The sequence below is a fragment of the Rhynchophorus ferrugineus genome, unplaced genomic scaffold (assembly GCF_030347505.1).
Source record: "Rhynchophorus ferrugineus isolate W39M unplaced genomic scaffold, kcgeb_rfMv2 rfM1, whole genome shotgun sequence".
In the NCBI taxonomy this organism is placed as follows: Eukaryota; Metazoa; Arthropoda; class Insecta; order Coleoptera; family Curculionidae; genus Rhynchophorus; species Rhynchophorus ferrugineus.
This window is the reverse complement of record NW_027472580.1, coordinates 28,519,491-28,542,933: the sequence shown is the minus strand read 5'-3', so window position 1 is coordinate 28,542,933 and position 23,443 is coordinate 28,519,491. Positions and strand designations below refer to the sequence as shown.

Here is a 23,443-nt window from a genome sequence, read left to right as displayed (position 1 = left end):
TTATACATTTTAGTTTGTGATTGTTTATAAGACAAACTTGTAGAATTAGACAACGGTAGACCAACCGGGACAGACCCTGACCGGGTGTTTTATGGAATAATCTCCAACTTGGTTACTCGCCAGTCAGTAGACTTAATTTCGAGGACATTAGGTAGGTAGTAGGTTAAGTCCGAATAAACATATAGTTAGTAAAAATTAAGCTCTAAAATATAACAAAAATATTCTCAATATTACATAAAATAGTTCTCCTCTTATTGAATTTCGATATAACAAATATGACATTATACGAGTGTTATAAATGTCAACCATGTTTTACCTGGAATTTAATACTAAAACCGGGTTTTTACTGCAAAATCTACCAGCGAATAAATATTACCTAGATAATCTCATAATGATAAAATACGTCCCTTTGAATGTAATTTCATTACGAACTTTATGACCCGCGAGGTAAAATAAATAAGGATGACATGTTCGGTGTAATTTGGTTTCGCTGCAAAAAACAATATTTAGGTAAATATTAATGGTAAATTGAAATAACGTTGATAGGGATTATTACATAATTAGTTGTTTAAATATTAAACTCATAATTAATTGGTATACTGTGTATTCAACTGAAATAATGTCGAAATTAAAAAAAAAACGTTTGAAATTACACACAAGCCTTTAAACAAGAACGGCAAATTGCTTTAAACAGGTCATAGAGAAATTTTCATAGAAAATTAACAAAATTAGCCTCCTAAGAATAAGAAAAGGTTTTGGTCTGTGCTAGTGAACGTATATTCGACAAAAAAAATATATATATCTAAAAGTTTTTAAATAAAATACTATTTTTTAAGTATGTTCTCTTTTGTTAACACAGTAACACAATTACCTACGTTTTCAAGAAATTTGTCGTTTTATGACAAGAACCAAGACTTTTTCAGGATTCAGCGCACTCAAAAACACAAATATCACAAAATTTGAAGAGATCTTAGAATTTCTTTTCACAGACCTGTCTTATTTATGAGAGGCACAAATTGAAAACCGCCGTTATTTTTCAAACATTAAAGAGTTATCACACAAAGACTAATATGATTAATATGACAATTTCGCGTTGATTGGTTAAAAAAATAAAAAATGCGTTGCGGAGACGATTCAAGAATGGATCTAAATTTTGATATCTTCTTCAAAATAAAAACGACGTTCAGCAGTATGTCGTTGAACGAAATGAATAATAATCTGAGAGGGTAATATCTGGAGAATACGATGGTTAGGATAAGGTTGCCCATTTTAGCGTTTCAAGGTAAGTTTTGACTTTTTAAATCACATGGAGACGTGCCTTACCATGTCATTTATAATAACAAAATTATCTTATTACTTTGATATAGCTTTATAGAAATAGCGGCCGTTTTTATATGTATACCCCGGACATTGCCGAGAAAATGGTTTGTTGACCAACCCTAATGATTGGACAAGTTCTTGATGAGTTGGACAAGAATTTTCGTACAGTAATTCCAGTTTGCTCTGGAGCACACTTTATCTTTCAAGCGAAAATCGTATAATATGAGAGCATGGAATTTCCAACACATTCTTTCATTAATATATTCGGCACCATACATCTCTATTATCATTTTACATACTTCAGTTGCAGTTTTTTGCAATTAAAGCAAAAAAAAACAAGCATTTCCGCAAAGGGTGCTTATTGTACATTTTGCTGGGTCTAATTCGGAGAAATGAGGAGAAATTGTGGATATATTAAATTCCAGTTGGACGTTTTATGCCTCCGTTTCTCTTTGGGTACATATTTTGCGGGTTTCAATTTGTACTTCGAATATATTTAACTAATAATTAGAATAACCCTATTATATTATATCTAACGGGGGCAATTTATGCATTTTATGGTTTTTGCCTAAATAGTTTAAGTAAAAGACACATTTAAAGCCTGGACAGTTACTGTATAAGGTATTTTTTTAGCTTATATATAAATATTTCAATAGTGTTAATAAACAATATTATCTTCCAGGAATATTATCTCGTTATAGAGTGAGCAAAAAAGCTCCTGGTTATGGTCCAATAATTGAAAAAATTGTACAAGAATCATAGGACTTACAACTAATAACATTTATATTTAATAATTTCGGAAAGTTCCTCTAGAACAAATACATAAACTGGTAAACTAAATAAATAGGCAAATATATGTCTGGCACATAAAGTCGCATGTTAAACGAAAAATGCTTTCCACTCATCCACACTTTCAGTTACTGTTTCGGACGGTTTAGTATAATAACAAGATACAATAACAAATACAAGATACAATAACAAGACAAGTTGAATATCTGAATGTATAACCTATATATTCATTATTCATTCAGGTTCCACAAAGCAGCATACTGCTTTCAATACGTATATCCTGCATATTGCTGATATTCCGATCACAAAAATGATATTGTGGTAACATACGTCTTAGTCTTAGCCCACATGCCACATGCCCACCAGGTCTGATTGCTGTCTTCGCTGCAGTGATAATTCCTTGTTATATCATGTAGAGGGAACATTTTGTGTGATATTAAAATGATCACTGAAAACATAAGTGGCTGGATTGTATGAGAAGCTCACATAATTCGCAACGAGTCTACTTTTTACCAACGTGGGTTTATCTGGACTGGACCTACTCTTTAACGTGGGCTCCGAACCACGATCCTCGCCATTAAGTCTACCGACTGGCCTGTGACCAACTTAGAGGCCATTCCAGAAGACATCCGGTCTTACGTAGCTCGGTTAGTGGTGTGACTGGAATGGTTATTCTTTATCCTTGGATTTTTCACAGTTGCCTATAAGGACATTTACATTTACAATCACAAACATAAAGAACATCCATGCTGCCAGCAGGATTCGAACTCACATACTTAGCCTTAACCGCTGCGCCAACGAAGTCGGCAATTTATTAATTTATCTACATCTACAATGTTCGAGTAGAATATCTTAAACATTCTGTATTTCAGTACACGTAGGGCATTTGAAACTGTTTGTCTACAGTAAAACAAGGTGTGCCCACTATTTTAAGAACGTTTTTCAAAAATGCGGAGGATATTACAAGACCGTCGTTAGATATCATTAAGTAAGTATTTCAGATGCAACTTTATTATTTATAATAATATGTAGTAAAATACAGTTATGAGAAAAATAAATGCTATCCATGATAAACGGGATTCGAACCAGCAACAGTAGCGATCATCCTATTGCCTTGAACGTAGTAGTTTTCAAAGCAGCCGAGGTAATTCATATTTTCCCTTATTTCTATAACATTTTGTCTCGATATAGGTCCGAAAAAATGTCTTTTTAAAATAGAGTAACAAAACACATGTAATAAGCAATTCAATTAATTAAGTTCACTTAACTTATGCTTTATAGTCCGAATAGCTGAAATTTATTAATGTTACTATTATTATTTAAATAGGCGTAAAACCATTTATTATTCACAGTTCGAATTTGTATAATAAATATTAACACGCAGCAGTATTTTTACAACAAATTTATAACGATGTCAACTTTTAGTTATATTACTTCATGGCCCATAAAGTTTGTATTCGAATGACAGTCAGAACAACGTATTTTATCATTATATATTAAGTGTTATAATAAGAATGACAAAGTAAATCTGATGTAATATATGTTGAGCTGACAGTTATTATAGTAGGATTTCAAATAAAATAAGAGCGAATATTGGATATTTATTAAGAAAAATATTTTTTAGAATATATTATTCAGAGATCAAATTTATGTTTCAGCATTGTTTTAATTTAATTTTAAGCTAGGGATCACTGAATAAAATACTTCAAATATAAAATATAACAAGAAAAAGGAGAGAAAAAATGGCACAGCGAGGAATATCGGTAACTTGATTTTTTTGCAAATTGAAGGACTGGTCGCTGCTAGATATGATATTGGGTCGAAGGGTATGCATATTGGTTTAAGATGGGGAAAGGAGAGCTACTTCTAGAGAATCAATTTATTTTATTTTCTAAATATGCATATATTTTTTCAATACTTCATAATAATGCTATTAGTACTGAAATAAACAGTTTTATATTAATAATATTCCAGATGACCGAAAATGTAAAATGTTATATTTTCATTAGTTATTTTGAACAGAAACATAAATAAATGGTTTTTAATTAATTGAAAAAAAATTACATTCTAAGCAGTATTAACTGGGTGCAGTAATATAGATCTCTAGCTAAAAATTAACTGAAAACAATGCTGAAATATAAACTTGATTTCTGAATAGTGTATTCTAAATATATATATATATATATATATATATTGCCTTAATCAAATAAAAGCGTTTCCTTTTCAATTTTCACTCTGATTGATGACTCAATTGGTTGATTTCAAACATAGTATTGGTAATAGTATATTACACTATAAAGGCCGAAACGATTTTTTTAAATATTTTTTCATAGCTGGTCGGAGTTTACGTTATTAATTTAACTTTAAATTTTGATGAGCATGCTTTTGATGCCTTGCCTCCGACATCAACAGACTTCTTCGGCAACGTATCTGTATTTATTATCAGTAGCGCTTCTGCATCAAAATTTCTTATAACATCTTCCTCGTCTGTGGATTCCTTAGATGATAACGTATTGTTCATTTTTTCTAGATTATTGAATGGAGTAACGACAAAACAACATTGATGATTATTTTTAAGGTTAGAGGTAGTAACTTTAATGACAGGAGTAAACCATTTGTTGTAGCGAGAGAATAAACAGTCCCTAGTTACGAGTATATATAGGCATAAGAAATTCTTTCCAGCCGCCGTTATAAAGGGCGCGGGTATACTTCTCACAGGGAGTAAATGTTTAACTTTCTTCCCTATTATTAGGGACAGAAGTACGTACTTTCGACCGAATTATGACAAAAATGAAACTTAAACAACTGCGACCCCAATGTGGAGATTTTTCTAAATTTCAAATTATCTGCGAATGAATTATTAGAGAGATATACAAGAGTTGTTATTTATATTTGTGGCTTACTAATGCATTTAAGAAAATTTTAGCATAATCCATATGTTGGAAGCGATTTTCTTACCCTGTTTCTAAACCGACGTAACTCGAGAACACATGGTTCGAACACATTAATCGTTTGTTGGTTGTTTTAATTTTTAACGCCTTAATTTGTTCTTAATATGCGAGAATAAGAAAAATTATATTGGGAGTCAAATCAGGTCAAACGGATCAATTCGATATCTGACCTTTCGTCATATTTCTCCAGACTGATAGCAAACAAATGGTCGTACCCAAATCACAATTGATCGTCCTATATTGATAAAGCCCCTGTTGCTATATGACCTACGACCAAGTTTTCAATGGATTTGTTGGATTTGAAACGTCTTGGAAGAACCATACAATCGATTTCTATTTTGTTTCGGGCGTATAGGCATTTTTAAGAATAAGGATGTAGGATCTGTGTAGATGTTTTGAATTGATTAGATATTAGACGTACTTTTTAATATTTCCTTGTACTAGTTGGCGATTCATTACCATATAAAGGATCAAATGAATCAATATAATCTTGTCGTGTAATCTATGCCAAAATATATGAAAATAATTAATATAACGGAAATATTTACTTTTTGCTGAAAGTTTTACCTGAAATGATTTTTTTAATGAAATTTAATATAGACAATGGCAATTAATCGCATTTAAATTACAAAATAATTTTTGTAAGAAAGTTATGTTTAATAATGTTAAGTTTCCAGTGAAAATATCAGATGAAGTCTGACAACACTTGATGTTGTCAAGGATATAAATATAAATAGCAATCTCTGGTCCAGGTAGATCAGTTCGGAACAGATAGACAAGCTTTCAATAACGCAAACAAACTTCTAAGGAAATCTCATGTCAAATACCCATTCCTACAACTCCGGCATACTCACAAAGCCGGTGGATTCATTCTCCACCAATCAATCAAGTTCCACACTCCAGGTGCAACCTGGCAACCAAAAAATTATCAATACAACAATAAACCAAAAAATTATCAATACAACAATAAATTGTAGCAAAATTGTTTATTACATGAGAATATATAAGCAAACTTTTGAGAACCATTGAAATTATTTAGAAACAAAGAAATCTATGGGTATAAAACTTGACAGCAGGAAGTATTAAAAAGAACTGTCAGTTACTTTTCCACTTCCAAGATAAAATATTACTTATTGTATTTATTATTGTGTTTTGTGAACTTCATGGTAATGTTGTGATATAATATTTAGGTAAAGTGGTACAGGAGAACGTAGCTTTAAATGTGTTATTGTTGGGATTGTTTTGATATTGATTGAATGACTTGATTATGTTATGATTTATATAATTACGAGGTGGAATTAAATATAAACGGTGTTTTTGTAAAATAAATTCATTCATCAATGGTATACACAAACTAAACATTTAACATTTTTCAATGTAGTTACCTTCGTGCTCTACACATTTTTGCCACCGGTTTGGAAGCTTGAATATTCCTTATCTGCTACACACCGATTTTCCCCCTCCTCGCAAAACAACACTCAGAAAGAGCATTAAATCATCTAGATTGGAATTACGTGCTAAGCTAAATAATAAAAATACTGTTTATATTTCATTTCCCTCTACTATGATGTAGTAAATAATTAAATAAATTAACAGAATATTGAAGCAGGAAGGTTAAAAATTAGTTGAATGATGGGATATATCGGATTTATCATCTATTTTGATTAATATTAAATTGACATACAGCACTTTGAGTGTTACGATAAAACATTGGAAACTTATCAACTTTTGTCTGTCTGTTACAAAGATATCATAATGAATTTAATATTTTTATATAATAATAATTTAATTTTTCTTGATCACATTACGTTTATTTTAGAATTATTATTTTGAAATCAGCGTTTCCTGAATTCCCGGAAAATTTAAGCGGATAATCACTAGAACATTATTAATCTAAGACATATATGAATGATAATCTTACATAATAAGACATTTTATATCAGGCACTATTGTTACATTTAATATCCCCGAATAAGTGAAACAAAGACATGGGTTAAAAAATATTTTTAACACAAAAAATTGAACCGACATCAAAAAATAATTAAGGAACGCACTAAAGATTTAAAAAAAAATCAAACTTATATTTTCAACGACGAACAAAAACGATTTAAAATAAAATATGCATAATCGATGGCATAACTAAATAAAAATAAACAAAAACCTTATTTAATGTATTTACTACACGTATTTTATATTCTACTATATACACACTTTAGCTTAATACCTACCTAAATCTACTACTATGTATTATTTTGACTACTACCAACTGATTACTTTGAAATCGGTACAAGTAATAATTAGATTTGTTTTGTTAGAGTTTGTTCTTTTTATTTTTTTATTTTTAGTAAGTTCCTTAATTATTTTGTGAAGTCGGTTCAATTTTCATGCTAAAAATATGTTATTTTTCTCTTTTTAATGTTAAACATTTACTCGATAAAATACGCACTTATTTTATTAAGTATTACAATGGGCAGGCCAAGTAAAGGCGCAGCAAAAGAAACAATGATTGGAAATAAGAAACGATTCAGGCTCAGGGGTCCGCTAAACTAGGTGATTGGATAAATGTTCTAACTAAACTAGAACAACAACAAAAAGTCGTTGCCCTTGCAGGATATGGAACACACCACCTCCGCTTGAGCTGAATCACCACTACACCATAAAAGCAGTTGCCTACAAACTTTCTACGGATTTTCATATAATATGGTAAGTTATTAAAAAGCAAACTGAAGGGTTTTTGCACTGAATGACTTCCGGTCTTCCTTTACATCAGTTCAGCAGTGACATTATACCCAAATATCTGATTATTTTAGATAAAAAAATATGTGAAAACGTTTTAGGTGCATTTGAAATTTGAGGGTTTTGAATCAGTTTCTGATTTGACCTCAGAATACACTTTTTGTGAAATGCAAGAAGTGCACTCTTTCGAATAAAAAAATAAATTTGAAAATCGGTCCATAATTTATGTAGAAATCGGCGAACATATATTAAAAATAAAATATACAGTCGGTCGGTTGAAAAGGATATAATCCAAATGTTTTCGATCTGAATTGATCAACAAACATTAACAAAACCTCAGTTTATCTAAAGAAAACAACGATTTGTTGAAAAATTCGACGCCCTATAATGGAACTCGCTGGGCTATGAAATAAATCTGTAAAAGTGTTACCTATAATAATAGGTGTACTGGGAACAATTTCACCACTCAAGTTTGGCAGTTATTTTACTAGACTTGACATCGGAGCTATGATATAAGAAAAGTTGCAGAAAATCGTTTTTATCAGGATTTATGAGATTCGGGGTTGATTATACAGTACATTAAAAAGATTCTTGCATTTTTGCAGCATTGTAATTAAATTAAAGAACTTAGATAGTGCCATTGTTATTCATGTATTACGTAAGGCGATTTTTCCGGTTTCTGACCCCTTCACCTCTATGCAACAAGAAACAAGAATAGGCCGATTACCATCCCAGAAGACATTTGGTTTTACCCAGCCTGGTTACTGGCGTGATTGTGATAGTTATTCCTTGTCAGATCTTCTACTGTTGCTTATAAAGCCATTTGCAGTTTCAATCGCAAACATAAAGTAAATGCCCCAGCAGAATTCTGTGGCCTTGAATACTACAACCAAACCAGCCCTCTATTTAGTGTTTATTACCTAAGAATCTAAAGAAAATCATATACACGTGAAGTTTGTTTTTCATTTCTCAAATAAAAAATGTTTAGAAACGTTTATTTTTACCAATTTTGAGTTCTAGAGAATTTCTTATAATGAAATAGTCAAGGTTATGAATATTAAGACGTGTATAAATAATAAATAAATCTATAATAATTTTGATCTCATCATAGGCAAATGCCAAAACTATTATTCGACCATTATTATTCGACATTCCTGTCTCTAAGATATATTGACACTTAAAAAATTAAACTAATACATAGATACATATAATGTTTTTGTTTGTCGCGATGGATAAAACGTTTAATAAAATAAGTTAGAACGAGTTAAATCCGAATTGTATAAATTATTTAGAAAATAATAAATACGTAAAGGACAGCCGTAAGGGCACATAGCTTATGCAAATAGATCCTCGTTCAGTCTTCAGGCGTTGATAAAAGGAAGGCAGGAAAAAGAGTTCTTTCGTTTTAAATTAATAAATCGGATATCTGTTTCGGAACCAGGTGACGGTGAAATTTATGCAAAATTCCGATTTCCAAATCCGCTCGGATCTCACTTTAAATTTGGTAACACTCCCTTCTAATGGAAAATCCCGGCCGAATTAACTTGAAAAAGTTCCCTTTAATTGTTCAACTTTTAATGGCACCTTGCTCCGATAACCGTTAGCCCATCTTCATTACGCGAATTAATGGAACTTAAGCTGGTCTCTCGCCATCCTAATGGAGTAAAAACAGGTCTAGGGACGGTTTTTAACCGACCGACAAACCAATCGAACGATGCCAACTAACAAATTAAATTATCTGTTAGCTATTTTGTTCTACGTTGCGTTCTTTTCTATTTATTTTTTAAAAATTGATTTCAGTAACTCGTTTTTTAATATTAATATATTAAAATTGATATAATTAAATACATGTAGATATTAAGTTGAATTTAGTACTTCCAATAAAACAGCCAATATACTTTTTATTTCCAAATTTAATTTGTAAAAACGTAAAACTGGTTATAAACCCAGAGTGGGTTTACCCTTCACACTTTACTGTTGAACATTACTCTAGTTAAAAAATCACTCTATAAAGTTCTCTATTTGTATTGATACTGGTCAACATTGTTGTCAAATGCCTTGAAAATTATTCAAGACATTAATGATTATAATTATAAATTATAACTGGCTAAAATTGTTTTCGAGCTTGTTTTGATATATTTTGATAAATGCGGTTTAATATTTGTGATGACTCTAATTGCAAATGTTAAACTCATTAAATAGTTAAAGCCAAGAACTGATTGGGTCTCTTTTAGTTACTTCAAACAAGAACGCGGTAATGAGGGCCCCCTCTTGCCAATAAAATACGTTAGAAACGTAAGTATTAATATTTTTAAATATTAAGTTGCTGCTGTTTTATTGGAAATATTTTTTACCGTGATGCAGAGGTACTTAATATTATTATAAACACTGTGCCTAAAGTTTTCCAAAAGATAAAATGCAACATAATTTTTAAGTCACCAAAAACAAAAGGTCCACATATAAAGCGCGTGACAAACCTTGATGTTAGCTGTACTCGAGATTAAATTTATGAAATATATAAAACGCTGAGTCTTTTAGACATACACTTGACTTAACACCATTATTTTAGTGAAAACGCATCCGGGAAATATCCATAGAAAACTAATAGATATGCTCTTTGAAGGATGTAGGTAATATATTTACTATTATGAAATATAGGATTTAAATAGTGTAAAGATAACACACGAAGAGATCTAATGGATCTTTTAGACATTTAAATGCATATAAGAAAATTAAGGAATATTTATTATTTCAATTTATGTATCTAGACGAGTCATGGATAGTTCAAAACATTGGGGAACAGTGGGACACTCTTGGTAAAACGGTAATAGAGTTGATGGAAAAGACCACTTGGAGACAACAAAAGTTGACGGAAAAAAGTAAAAGTTAGAACAACATCTTATTAGGTTTAGTTCGTTAAAATATTTTTTAATAATTAATTACAGGTATATATAGGATTAATACAGGAGTATAGGATTAAAACGAAATATTAATATAGACTTTTAATTATTATTTAGGAATGAATATTAAAATGTAGACAATCTCATTGTAGAGTGTAAAAAAATATGTGCGTAGGTATGCTTGTAATTGTTTGGAATATATGTGATAATTAGATTAAAATTTATGAAGTAAATATGCCCTAGAATGAAAGTCAAATGCATTACTTGAATAACGCATGTAATTGTTAGAGTTGATTAGGCGTCTAAATGATTCAACCACATTAAAAAATGGGCTTAGAGTTCTCATCTCGTAGGTGGTGTCGAAAATAGTTCAATGTAAATTTAATAAAACAATAGTCATTAATTAAACACTCTTAGATTTATAGAGTTTTACACTTATCTTGGCAAACTAATATGATGTTTCACGTGTCCAGCACTTCCGTCACTTCTTTCATACGTATTTACACGCAATACAGTGGGAAATCGGGTTTGCGCCTTCTGCAATTTATCTACCTTTGTTTTCACTCAAGCAGTCATCCCCACAGTGGCAAAATACTAAAAATGATACGCTATGATAGCTGTACATATCAAATATGGTGAAAGCTGTTATATACTTCTCTACCATCCAGAGATTCTACATTCCACCTTTTAAAACATACTAGAATAGTAACAATTCATCCGCTGTCAACCTATCTCTCTAACAATTTATTTATTAAGAAAAGGAAACTGATACGAAACCCATAGCATCAATCCTATTTCATAACAAATACGTCACTGCTAGTTATTAAATAAAGCAATTACTTAAAGTGTCTACCAAATTTTATTTATTATTATTATATTTTAAAGCTAACTATTATATTTTTAAGTCCTTGTTACTAACTAGGAATTCTTTGGAGCGGACTGTTTAACATAGATTGAACTGAATTATTAACGACCAACTTAGAGACCATCCCAGAAGATATCAAGTCTTATACAGCCTGGTTATTGGCATAACTCGAATGGTTATACTCTATTGTACTTTACACTGTTGTCTAGAGATATTTACAATTGCACTCATCTCCATGACCTGTAGGATTCGAACTCGTGACTATAAAAAAAGGGCCGGGCTGTCGCCTTAACCACTGCCGCTAGCAATTCGGAAGAGTGATATACTATTATTACTGTTTTCAAGAATATTAAAAATTGATATAATAATTTATTTAATATTTACACTAATTTTTAATATATTATAACCTAAGCCTTACCGCAAACACTAAACTTTGCCATATATTTCTTACATTTATTAGTCCCAAATATGTCACTTTTGACGCCTATAAGGAAAAAGAGAAAAGAAAAAAAGACGCCAAGATCAAATCGTAACCCGGTAAGTTTTTTTTCTCATAAATTGAAAGTCCGCAGACCTGGTGGTGTAGAGATATGAAATAGGGATGAAGAACATAGAAAAAATGCTTGAATGATTCAAGACATTGATATAAAGCGGGAAAAGGGGGATATGTTTTTATAGGATCGGTATAGGAAACCTGATTTTTTTTCAATAAATGTCTTTATTACTTCGTTTGGTATTCAGCAATGATCATTCTCCAATATATCCTATAAAGAATATTGAATAATAAAGGGGCGTAGTTTATAGTTTTCCGGCTTTGTTATTTTTTATATTATGTGCGAACAGTTAAATATAAAGTGAGAAAAATACGACTTTGTTAGTCTATTTATGGATACTGAATAAAATTAAACAAAATGTAGAAAAAGTTTCGTTAAAATATAACAAAGAAACTTCCTATATTATTTGTTAAAACAAAAACATTACAATTATCATTAACATCACACTACTGTTTATTATTTTGTGCCCGATAATAATATCTCAAAAGGGATTTCTATAGCTCTTATGCTAGTTTAATGTTAATTAAAATGGATCTCAAAGATAAACACTAACACACATTTTGAAGACAATATTCTTTTAAGTTTCGCCTATGAATTTTAAAATAATAACATTTATATGGTGTGACGGTTATATTGACGGGTTAATGTTGAAAAATTAACTAAATGTTAATTAACCCTTGCAACTAATACTGATCTTTACATGACCTGTTAAGAAATATTCATTCTCCTCCGAAAAATATGAAATGCTTTAACTTTATATTATAATTTAATTTTTGTAGCTTTATATCTAAATTCGAGGAATCTAATCATGTTATAACAGGTAAATTGAAAAGTCCCCGGCCTGACACATAGACGGCGCTACTAGAATTAAATCCATATGCTGTTTAGTTAGCTTTAACCCTCAAAAGATTCGTGTATAAAATTGACGGCTGTGCGATCACTAGTTTGTGAACTAGAGCATTTTGAGTGAAGCAACTTTTGTTATTGGCAAGGAAATGGATAAAAAGGAATTTCGCGTGTTAACAAAATATCGCTTTTTGAAGGGAAAAATACAGTTAAAGCAAAAACTTGGCTTGATGCCGAGATTCTGGAAACTGCCCCAGGAAAATGAACCATCAAGGAATGGTATGCTATGTTTAGACGTGGTGAAATGAGCACCGAAGACGGCGAACGCAGTGGACGCCCAAAAGAGGTTGAGTAACCGTAAATTGAAATTGAATGAAATAGCAGACACTCTAAAGATATCATCTGAATGTGTAAATCCTATCATTCACTGATATTTGGGTATGAGAAAGCTCTGTGCAAAGTGGGTGCCGCGTGAGCTGATGATTCGGAGCTGTGTTTGGATGAAACGTTGCTCTATTAGTTCACTCCGAAGTCCAATCGACATCTGAGTAGACTTCACACGATAAAATCGGTCCAAAGCGTGGGAAAACGCAACAGTCGGCTGGCAAGGTTATGGCGTTTGTATTTTGGGATGCGCATGGAATAACATTGACTACCTTGAAAATGAAGGACCATCAACAGCGACAATTGCATAGCGTTATTAGACCATCTGAAGGACGAAATCGCCGAAACACGGCCGCACTTGAAGAAAAAGAAAGTGCTGCTTCACCAAAACAATGCACTGTGTCACAATTCAGTGAAAACGATGGCAAAAATCATTAATTCGGCTTCGAATTGCTTCCTCATTCACCATATTCTCCAGATCTGGCTCCCAGGGTCTATTTCCTGTTCTCAAATCTCAAAAAAATGCTCGCTGGGAAGAAATTTTCGTCGAATGAGAAGGTGATCGCCGAAACTGAGGCCTATTTTGAAGCAAAGGACAAATCGTACTACAAAAATGGTATCGAAAAGTTGGGGAGGGTCGCTATAACCAGTGTATTTCCGTTGAAGGAAATTATACTGAATGAAAAAAAAAACTAATTTTGTCAAAAAATGTGATTTATTAGCAGCCTACCGTACTATGGTAGAGACTTTTCAATTGACCTGTTAAAACTAGATAAGGAGTAAGATACCTAAAAAATAGATGTTGAGAGGGGCTTGGTCTGTTTTCTAATAGATCAGAATATTTAGTGTCACTTTAAATCACCGTTCAATAAGTCGCCGTTTCTTTCTTTAAATTAAAATAATATTTTGTAAATAAGGATAATTTAAAAACATTTACAGGTAAGATTGCTCTAACAGAAAAATTAAAACTAAATAAAAAAGAAGCTAGCGGATACTACGTATCTATATAATCTATATTAAAGTTAATATAAGACAGCATAATAATGTATATTTATTATATTATTTTCGTGATGAAATAGCGATTTCCTTAACCTTTTCCTTTTTGCATCAGGTAAAATTCCCTTATAGATTATATAATCGGAATCAGATGAGATCGATTTCGACCCTCCAGTAATATCTTTTTAATTTGAACAAGGAATTCAGTTATGTAAAACAGAAATTGTTTGAACACAGCTGACGCTTGCAGTAAAAAAATACGGAAATGAGCTTTAATTAACTTTACAACAGTTTAATTAGATAATTTAGCTTTACGAATTTTTTTAATTTTTGATAATGATTAGTATCATTTGTTATTTTTGACTTTTCGGATATATGAAAGAAATATTTTTGTATTCCTATAATTTAAAATGGACACAATTACAAAACGGTTTAAATTAAAAAATATTCGTACATGCTGGTATAGTAAATGTGCTTGAATATTAATAAACGATTAACTGGATGATATGATTGAAAATTGACTAGTGAAATTCGAAAATATTGAAAACAAGTATTAAAGAACATAAAAAGTAGGAAGTCAATCAATTGCTACGCTTATTGGACGAAAACCTAGCTGAAATTCTCAAATAATTTTCAGACAATTAGTACTTGATAAACACTTATAATATATTAGGGTTTCTGTCACACTGAGATTACTCACTAGATATAACGTTTTCTGATTATCACTTGTGCAGAGCGACGCAGCATAAGTTGCCTAGCATCTGGTTTTAAAATGCTGAAGAAGTGCGAAAATTGATTGATGATTAGATCACTAGCAAACCAACATCATCCTTTCGACACGGCAAATGATGGAAAATCATTTGACTAATATACTCTGTCATTGTACAACTCAATTCTCAATTCTCAACTGCCATTCTCAATGAATTCCTTTCTAAAATGAAAAAACTGATCAGAATATAAGTAAGTAGCTATTATCATATATCACTTTATTTTACCATGTAATTAGTGGCTTTCGATTATCTAAAATATACATCCTACACATTCAGAATATACATTTTTGCTTCAATATGTATTTAGTCCAGAAGGAACGAATGTTCAAAGAAGTAATTTTCTACATAAACAAGGAACCGTAAAACAATTAAAACATGGCACACTTTGAATTGATATTTTACCATTTATATAAATAAGCTTATTTTATTTACCTAACAAACGAGCTTTTATTTATACACTTAAGAAATACTAGAGCTATGGATTAATTCGTGATAGATTATGTTATCTGGCTTGGGACATATGTGTAATTACGTTTATTAATCTATAACATTTATATTATAGCTTTTTATATACAAAGTTTAGCTTTGCTTTTGTTTTGCTTCACTTTTTTTCCTTTTGTAATTCAAAAAAAAAATTTAATAGTGTTAAATAGAAACATAGTATAGCTATTAGGGTGGACAGTTTGGATGTGACAATTACCTTATTTAAAAGAAAAACTCCAGATTGATAAAAAAATTGGGGATATCATGATTAAACCATCTCAAATAGATTGAAACCATTATAGAAGATTGGTTACAATTGATATGTTCGAGCTGGCAAGAATAATTAGAGAGTTCTACTGTACCGGCTATATTCACTAGCACTTGTTCCATTCGATATGCCCAAGAGACCTGAAAATTATCCGACTTTAGCTTAAAAAAACATATCGTGTGTTAGTTATTCAATAAATTAATAAAATTTAGTTAACAGCTGAATGTTATGTCATTGATGAATATCTAAAAATTAGTACAATGTATATATTGCTTTTCTTCTACTAAATCTGCTCCCCTAAATAGAACCATCTAAAAATACATTTTCCTTTCAATATAATTAGAATCTGATAAGTTCAAGTTCCTGGTAATTTCTTTTTAACCCGAACAAGTCATCCGGATATGTAAAACAAAGCTCGTTTAAGAACAGCTGATGCCTCAGCAAAAAAACACAATGGGTTTAAATTAACTTCACAACGACTTTGTTTGATAATTCAGTTTTACGATTCGAGCTGATTTCGGAAATTGCTCTGTTTTGCTGCAAAAAACAATTTGTTTGATTAGGCGTCGTCAGAATCGATGTCAATTCAAGTAAATATTTATATCTAACATATAAAAATGAATGCTAGCCCAAAATTTATTTTGATTATGAAAATTTAAGGGTGTTGAATGTATGAATGTGGTACTGTAGTTGTTTTAAAACTTTATCTTTTAGTATAATTCTCCGGAACTTATATCCTTCAATTTATGGATCCCGTTTTTTGAAAGACGTACAAAATAACCTCTATAGTATTATCTTTTCGAGCGGAGATTACATGTATACAGCGAAATAATTAACTGAAGAATAAGAAGCTCAATCGTTATATGGAGCTAAATTTCGTGAATTGATGAAGTAATTTGTACTTCGCTTAACATATTGCTCACTGTACCTAATTAAATGTCTGCTAAGTTCTTCTTTGTCCATTATACGATTTTCCAAACCTATATACTTGCATTTTTGTAAGGATATATTTATGCAAATTTTAGATTGTTTTCAAAATCTGGAGCGGCGCTGTTGAGCATCCCTTTAGAAACAACAGTTTTTGAAGGAGTTAGTTTTATATCCATCGATTGTTCTCATATTCATGAAATTTAACTATTTTATAACAAATTCATTCACTACAGGATATTTAATTTACACAACTTTTAAAAATTCGCTAACACGTCATTGGGGTTGCACTAAAACAAGAAACCAACTAGTAATCCAGGTAAAACAAAGTTTTACAATCAGTTTCCAATGCATATGACTACTTAACCAACGAAGAGCTGCACGATGACCGCGAAATCAAATATATACATGAAGTGACAGATTTCGTCTTAAAACCTGAAATAGGGTAGTTAAATCACAGCAACGTCGAAGCAATACAGCTACTGGACAATACGCAGGAAATCATAAGATTGTAGCAAGCCAAACCATAAGAACATATATAGGATAAAAGTGTATTTTTAACGTTAGCTTAAGTAGTTTAATTTTATGTTAATTTGGGAAATATATACTGATGTATTAATCCCGTACTCGCCTTACTTGTCTATTAATGCATATACAACAGAACAGTAGTAACAAATTTATTTGTAAATTAAGATTGTACTAAGATTGTCTAATATAATATGTAATTAATAAAAAAATGCCCACATTCTGAAACGTTTTGAATATCTATCAGTTGTAAAGATTTGTATGTAGTACGTTTGAAGGCCTCAGGTTGTCTGCATAGGGAGCAACATGGCACCTATTATATGAAAACAAACTACAGCGGCAATAGTCATTTTATTAGATGATAAATCAAAAGTTAACTAAAACAATGGTGTAAAAGATGATTATTGCAGCGACCAACCTAAACATTAATTTGCTGAAAGAATTACGATCTAATGAACCATCAGATTTCAAAAATGGTTTTAGAATAGACAATAACGCATTTAATAAAAATATGTTATTAGAATTAGTTCGGAGAAAATTGTTATTTTTGTTTTTTTACGATAGGAAACTAGCAATAATGAAGAATTTGATACAGCAATATTTACTTTTTTCCAATTCATCTATAAATATGCCTACCTGCTGATTTCTGAGTGGGAGGTGAATAGAAGTAAATCAAAGTATCATAATGTCGGTTCTTATACTCGTATATTGTTTGATTTTCCCGTGCCTTTAGAACATTTTACCTTCTCCAAAATATAGTATTTATATAACTTACTTATTTTGGGGTTTCAACTGTATTATTAAATATTTTTACTGTACTGTAGCGTTGACGATCACTTATAGAGTTCGTTGGCGAAATCGAATCTATGTAATTAGAATGTTCAACTTGCGTTTTCTAAAATCAATAATTTTAAATAATACTCTTAAATGGCGGTTAGAAAACCTTCATATTTTAAGAAAAAAAAAGGTAGACCAAAGACCATCATCATTTAGAAGATTATATCTTATATATAAAAATGAATCGCAAAATATGTTCCTAAGCGCATAACTCAACAACGCCTGGACCAATTTGGCCAAATCTTTTTTTAAAATGTTCGTTGAAGTTCAGGGATGGTTTTTACGGCGAGAAAAATTAGAATTATTGCTGGAAAAACCCTAAAAATAGCCCTTTTTGTTTGAATTTGTTTCGTGTATCAGTTGACAATTCATCTGTCATCTGTCAAAAGTCATCTGTAACAGACAACTTTTTTTTTTAAATTTGATATGACTTGAACTCAAATCCTTTTAATCCGTACGAATTGTTTTATTTATTTAAAATTTTTTATTTGTTTAAAATTTAATTCAAATTTTAAATAAATAAAACAATTTGTACGGCTTAAAAGGATTTGAGTTCAAGTCATATCAAATTTAAAAAAAAAAGTTGTCTGTTACAGATGACTTTTGACAGATGACAGATGAATTGTCAAGTGATACACGAAACAAATTCGTATATCGTGTTTTGTGCAGAGTGTTTAGTTAGTTAGTGTTTGTTTAGTTCGTGATTAGTGAAAAAATAATTTATATTTGATTCGCGTGAAGCGCGAGCGCGACATTCAACTAATAATCGCGCAAGTTTGAATCCAGCTGCTTTCAGTTACGATGTGTCAATTGACTACAGTAACTACCAATGTGTTGTTATTGGTTCTATGAACTTGGTTTGCTCACACTGTAAGGCATTAAAATACAAAAACGAAGCCAATGGATTGTGTTGCGCAAATGGTAAAGTGAAATTGATACAATTGGATCCACCACCAGAACCATTGTACTCATTGGTTTCAGGAATAGGAACAGATTCTATACACTTTTTGACACATATTCAACAATATAACAATTGCTTTCAAATGACTTCATTTGGGGCAACAAATGCAGTTCGGGAAAATTTTATGCCAACTTTCAAGGTATGTATTATAGCAGTTACTCATAATTATTTTAGCGAACAAAATTTTCTGTCACCAAAGTTAAGATGTGTTACTAATCTTCAATTTCTTAATCATTACGAAATATATCACTTAGTCATCATATTATATGGTGATTCAGTTTCAGTGACACTTTTATTATATTTTATATTTGATAGATATTAGTTAAAACTAAATATATACTTTTTAAGATCAAATATTATTTAAGTTTGATCATTGACAATCCATTAATTTATACCACACCATAATATTTTTTTTATTTACAGATACAAGGGCAAATATATCACAGAGCAGGTTCACTGTTACCAGTGTCAGATAGCGACAACAAATTCCTGCAAATTTATTTTATGGGCAATTCACCACAAGAAATTGATCTGCGTTGTGCACATAACAATTTAGTAAAAAGGTCTATTGTAGAACAATTACAAACTTTATTTCATCAACACAATCAATTGATTATATTGTTTAAAACTGCCCTGGATCTGATGCCATCCGATAATCACAAAATTGTAATCAGAGCTGATAAAACACCTGCAGGTCAACATACAAGACGTTTTAATGCACCAACTATTGATGAAGTTGCTATCGTTGTAGTTGGAGAAAACTTGGAATCCCGTGATATTGTTTTACATCGTCGGAATTTTCAATTACAACCTATAAAGGAAACACACCGCTCATATGATGCACTGCAATATCCCATTATATTTTGGCAAGGTGAAGATGGCTACGATTTATCAATAAAAATGATAAATCCCATTACAGGTAACTAAAATATTAGTTTAGCTATGGCGATAATATCTCAGTCACTATATTATGTATTTTAATTTTATATTTGAATGTTATTAAAACAAAATCTGTTTACAGGTTCTGAAACCAACAAAAAAGTCAGTTCAATGAACTATTATTCATACCGCCTAATGATTCGGGAAAATGCAGATAATCGCATATTGAAATGTCGGCGATTATATCACAAATATGTTGATGACATGTATGTTAAAATTGAAACGGAGAGATTAACATTCATCAGGTTGAATCAAACCAAACTCCGATCTGAAGAGTATATTCACCTTCGAGATGCGATTAATACTGATGGAAATGCACAGAATGTCGGTCGGATGACTATTCTTCCAGCAACATACATCGGAAGCCCTCGGCATATGCACGAATATGCTCAAGATGCCATGTCGTATGTTCGTCATTATGGTACAGCAGATTTGTTCATCACATTTACATGCAATCCGCAATGGATAGAAATTAAGCAGGAGTTATTACCTGGGAAATCATCCATTGATCGTCATGATATTACAGCCAGAGTCTTTAGACAAAAGTTGAAATCTTTAATGAATTTCATCGTAAAACATAATGTGTTTGGTGAGACACGCTGCTGGATGTATTCTGTGGAGTGGCAGAAACGAGGATTGCCACATGCACACATTTTGATTTGGTTGGTTGAAAAGATAAGGCCAAATGAAGTTGATGCAGTGATATCAGCTGAAATCCCTAATGTACAAGTAGATCCTGGATTGCATGAGGTAGTTATCAAAAACATGATACATGGTCCCTGTGGAACTCTTAATCAAAATTCACCGTGTATGATGGATGGTAAATGTTCAAAACGATATCCACGGACATTAATATCGGAAACAATTACTGGTAATGACGGTTATCCATTGTATCGTCGCAGATCGACAGCAGACAATGGAAAATCAACAATTGTCAAATTAAATCAACAAGATATTGAAATAGATAATCGTTGGATTGTTCCATATTCACCCATTTTATCAAAGACATTCAAAGCACACATCAACGTTGAATCTTGCCATTCAGTGAAATCGATTAAATACATTTGCAAATATGTAAGCAAAGGGAGTGATATGGCTGTGATTGAAATTGGTGCAGAGAATTCTAATGATGAAGTTACCCAATACCAAATGGGCCGCTATGTCAGTAGTAATGAAGCAGTTTGGCGAATATTTTCTTTTCCTATTCATGAGAGACACCCTTCTGTTGTTCACTTAGCTGTGCATTTAGAAAATGGACAAAGAGTGTATTTTACAGCACAGAACGCAGTACAAAGAGCTGCTCAGCCACCATCTACTACATTAACCAGTTTTTTTGAGACATGCCAAAACGATGATTTCGCACAAACATTGCTATATTCTGAAATGCCAAAATATTATACCTGGAATCAATCCTCAAGGAGATTTATACGACGGAAACAAGGAAAACCAGTTCCAGGATATACAGATGTATATTCCACCGATGCGATTGGCCGGATTTATTCAGTACATCCAAGCAATGATGAATGTTTTTATTTACGACTGCTATTAGTCAATGTACGTGGCCCAACATCATTCCAACAGTTACGAACTGTTGATGGTGAATTGTGTGGATCCTACAGAGAAGCCTGTCAACGTTTGCAATTGCTTGAAAATGACGCTCATTGGGATCAAACTCTCAATGATGCTGTAATATCATCACACACTCATCAAATACGAACATTGTTTTCTATAATCATATCTACATGCTTCCCATCAAACCCAATTGATTTGTGGATGAAGTACAAAGATTATATGTGTGATGATATTTTGTATCAAATACGGAATAGAATGGGAAATCCAAATATACAAATCAGTGAAGAAATTTACAATGAAGCATTGATTTCAATTGAGGACATGTGCTTGATAATGTCAAACAAACTATTAATTCAATTAGGCCTGACCGCGCCCAATCGTCCAATGCATGACGCTTTTAACCAAGAGTTGCATCGAGAAAGACTGTATGATCTCAACGCTTTGAAAGAATAAATTCAAACAAATCTTCCACTGTTAAATGAACAACAGAAGTATGTATTTGAAACTCTTATGAAAGTAACAAATGATGAAACTGGAGGGATTTATTTCTTAGATGCACCTGGTGGTACAGGAAAAACTTTTTTTATTTCATTAATATTAGCAACAATTCGCTCACAAAATAAAATTGCACTTGCACTCGCTTCGTCGGGAATCGCAGCAACTTTGCTTGAAGGTGGTCGAACAGCCCATTCAGCACTAAAATTGCCATTAAATATGCAAAGCAATGAAACTCCAACCTGCAACGTTTCGAAGAACTCTGCAATGGCAAAGGTTTTGCAGCAATGTAAATTGATTGTTTGGGATGAATGCACGATGGCACATAAAAAATCTTTGGAGGCTTTAGACAGAACCTTAAAAGATCTACGTAGCAATAATAACCGATTTGGTGGTGCAATGATTTTATTAGCAGGAGATTTTCGTCAAACATTGCCAGTGATTCCACGATCAACGCCAGCTGATGAACTCAATGCATGTCTAAAGTCCTCCAATTTGTGGAAACATGTTAAAGTACTTCATTTAAGCAAGAATATGCGTGTCGAGTTGCAAAATGACCAATCTGGAAACATATTCTCTAAACAACTCATTGACATTGGTAATGGCAAATTTCCTATAGACATGTTGACGGCTTGCTTTTGCTATGACTATAAACAAGTCCCAGGGGCAATCATTAAGTGTTTGTGGTATTAATCTAGAAAACCCATGTTTCTCACATGGTCAATTGTATGTTGCCTGTTCCCGTGTTGGAAAACCATCAGATTTGTTTATCTATGCGCCAGGTAATCAAACAAAAAACATCGTATACCACAAAGCAATATAATGATAATAATATAATAATTATGATTCACATGATTAACAATAAAGCGATTACTTACTTTTCAATCCTTATATATGTTTTATTTAATTATTTTTTATTCACAACGCCCTATCACCAGGGTGATGGTTCTGTTCAGGAGAATTTTTTAAAATACGTAGGCACAAAAACTGCCACATTACAAATCTTTTTGACAGGACGAAGTCTGTCGGGTCAGCTAGTAGGAAATAAAACTGTACAATTGCAACTAATCAAAAAAAAAAGAAGGACTAAGAGATATTCTAAGCTTGTTACACAGTCCAAAAGTAACTGTTTCATGTATTTTTCATTATGAGCATTCGGTTAGATGAGTATGTAAGAAAATATGCAGAGGACATCTTATCGAAAAGTTAATTAAAAATTATAATAATTTTGAATATTAGATAGAATATATTTCAATACTAAAATTAGATAAATTGGATAAAATATTTCGACAATTTCTCTTGCTATATTGTTAATACTTTTATAC

The 23,443-nt window shown here is 31.6% G+C and overlaps 2 protein-coding genes across 2 annotated transcripts in view; one reads left to right on the top strand and one right to left on the bottom strand.

Moving 5' to 3' along the window:
* Positions 1-23,443, bottom strand: part of LOC143206636 (monocarboxylate transporter 2) — a 441,132-nt gene that overhangs the window by 143,158 nt on the left and 274,531 nt on the right. The gene's annotated exons all lie outside the window — the stretch shown is intronic.
* On the top strand, positions 18,748-23,006 carry LOC143206633 (uncharacterized). Its single transcript, XM_076419249.1, has 4 exons — positions 18,748-19,072; positions 19,133-19,251; positions 19,536-20,031; positions 20,134-23,006. The coding sequence occupies exons 1-4, from the start codon at positions 19,000-19,002 to the stop codon at positions 22,074-22,076; spliced, it is 2,631 nt and encodes an 876-aa protein (XP_076275364.1). The 5' UTR covers positions 18,748-18,999; the 3' UTR covers positions 22,077-23,006.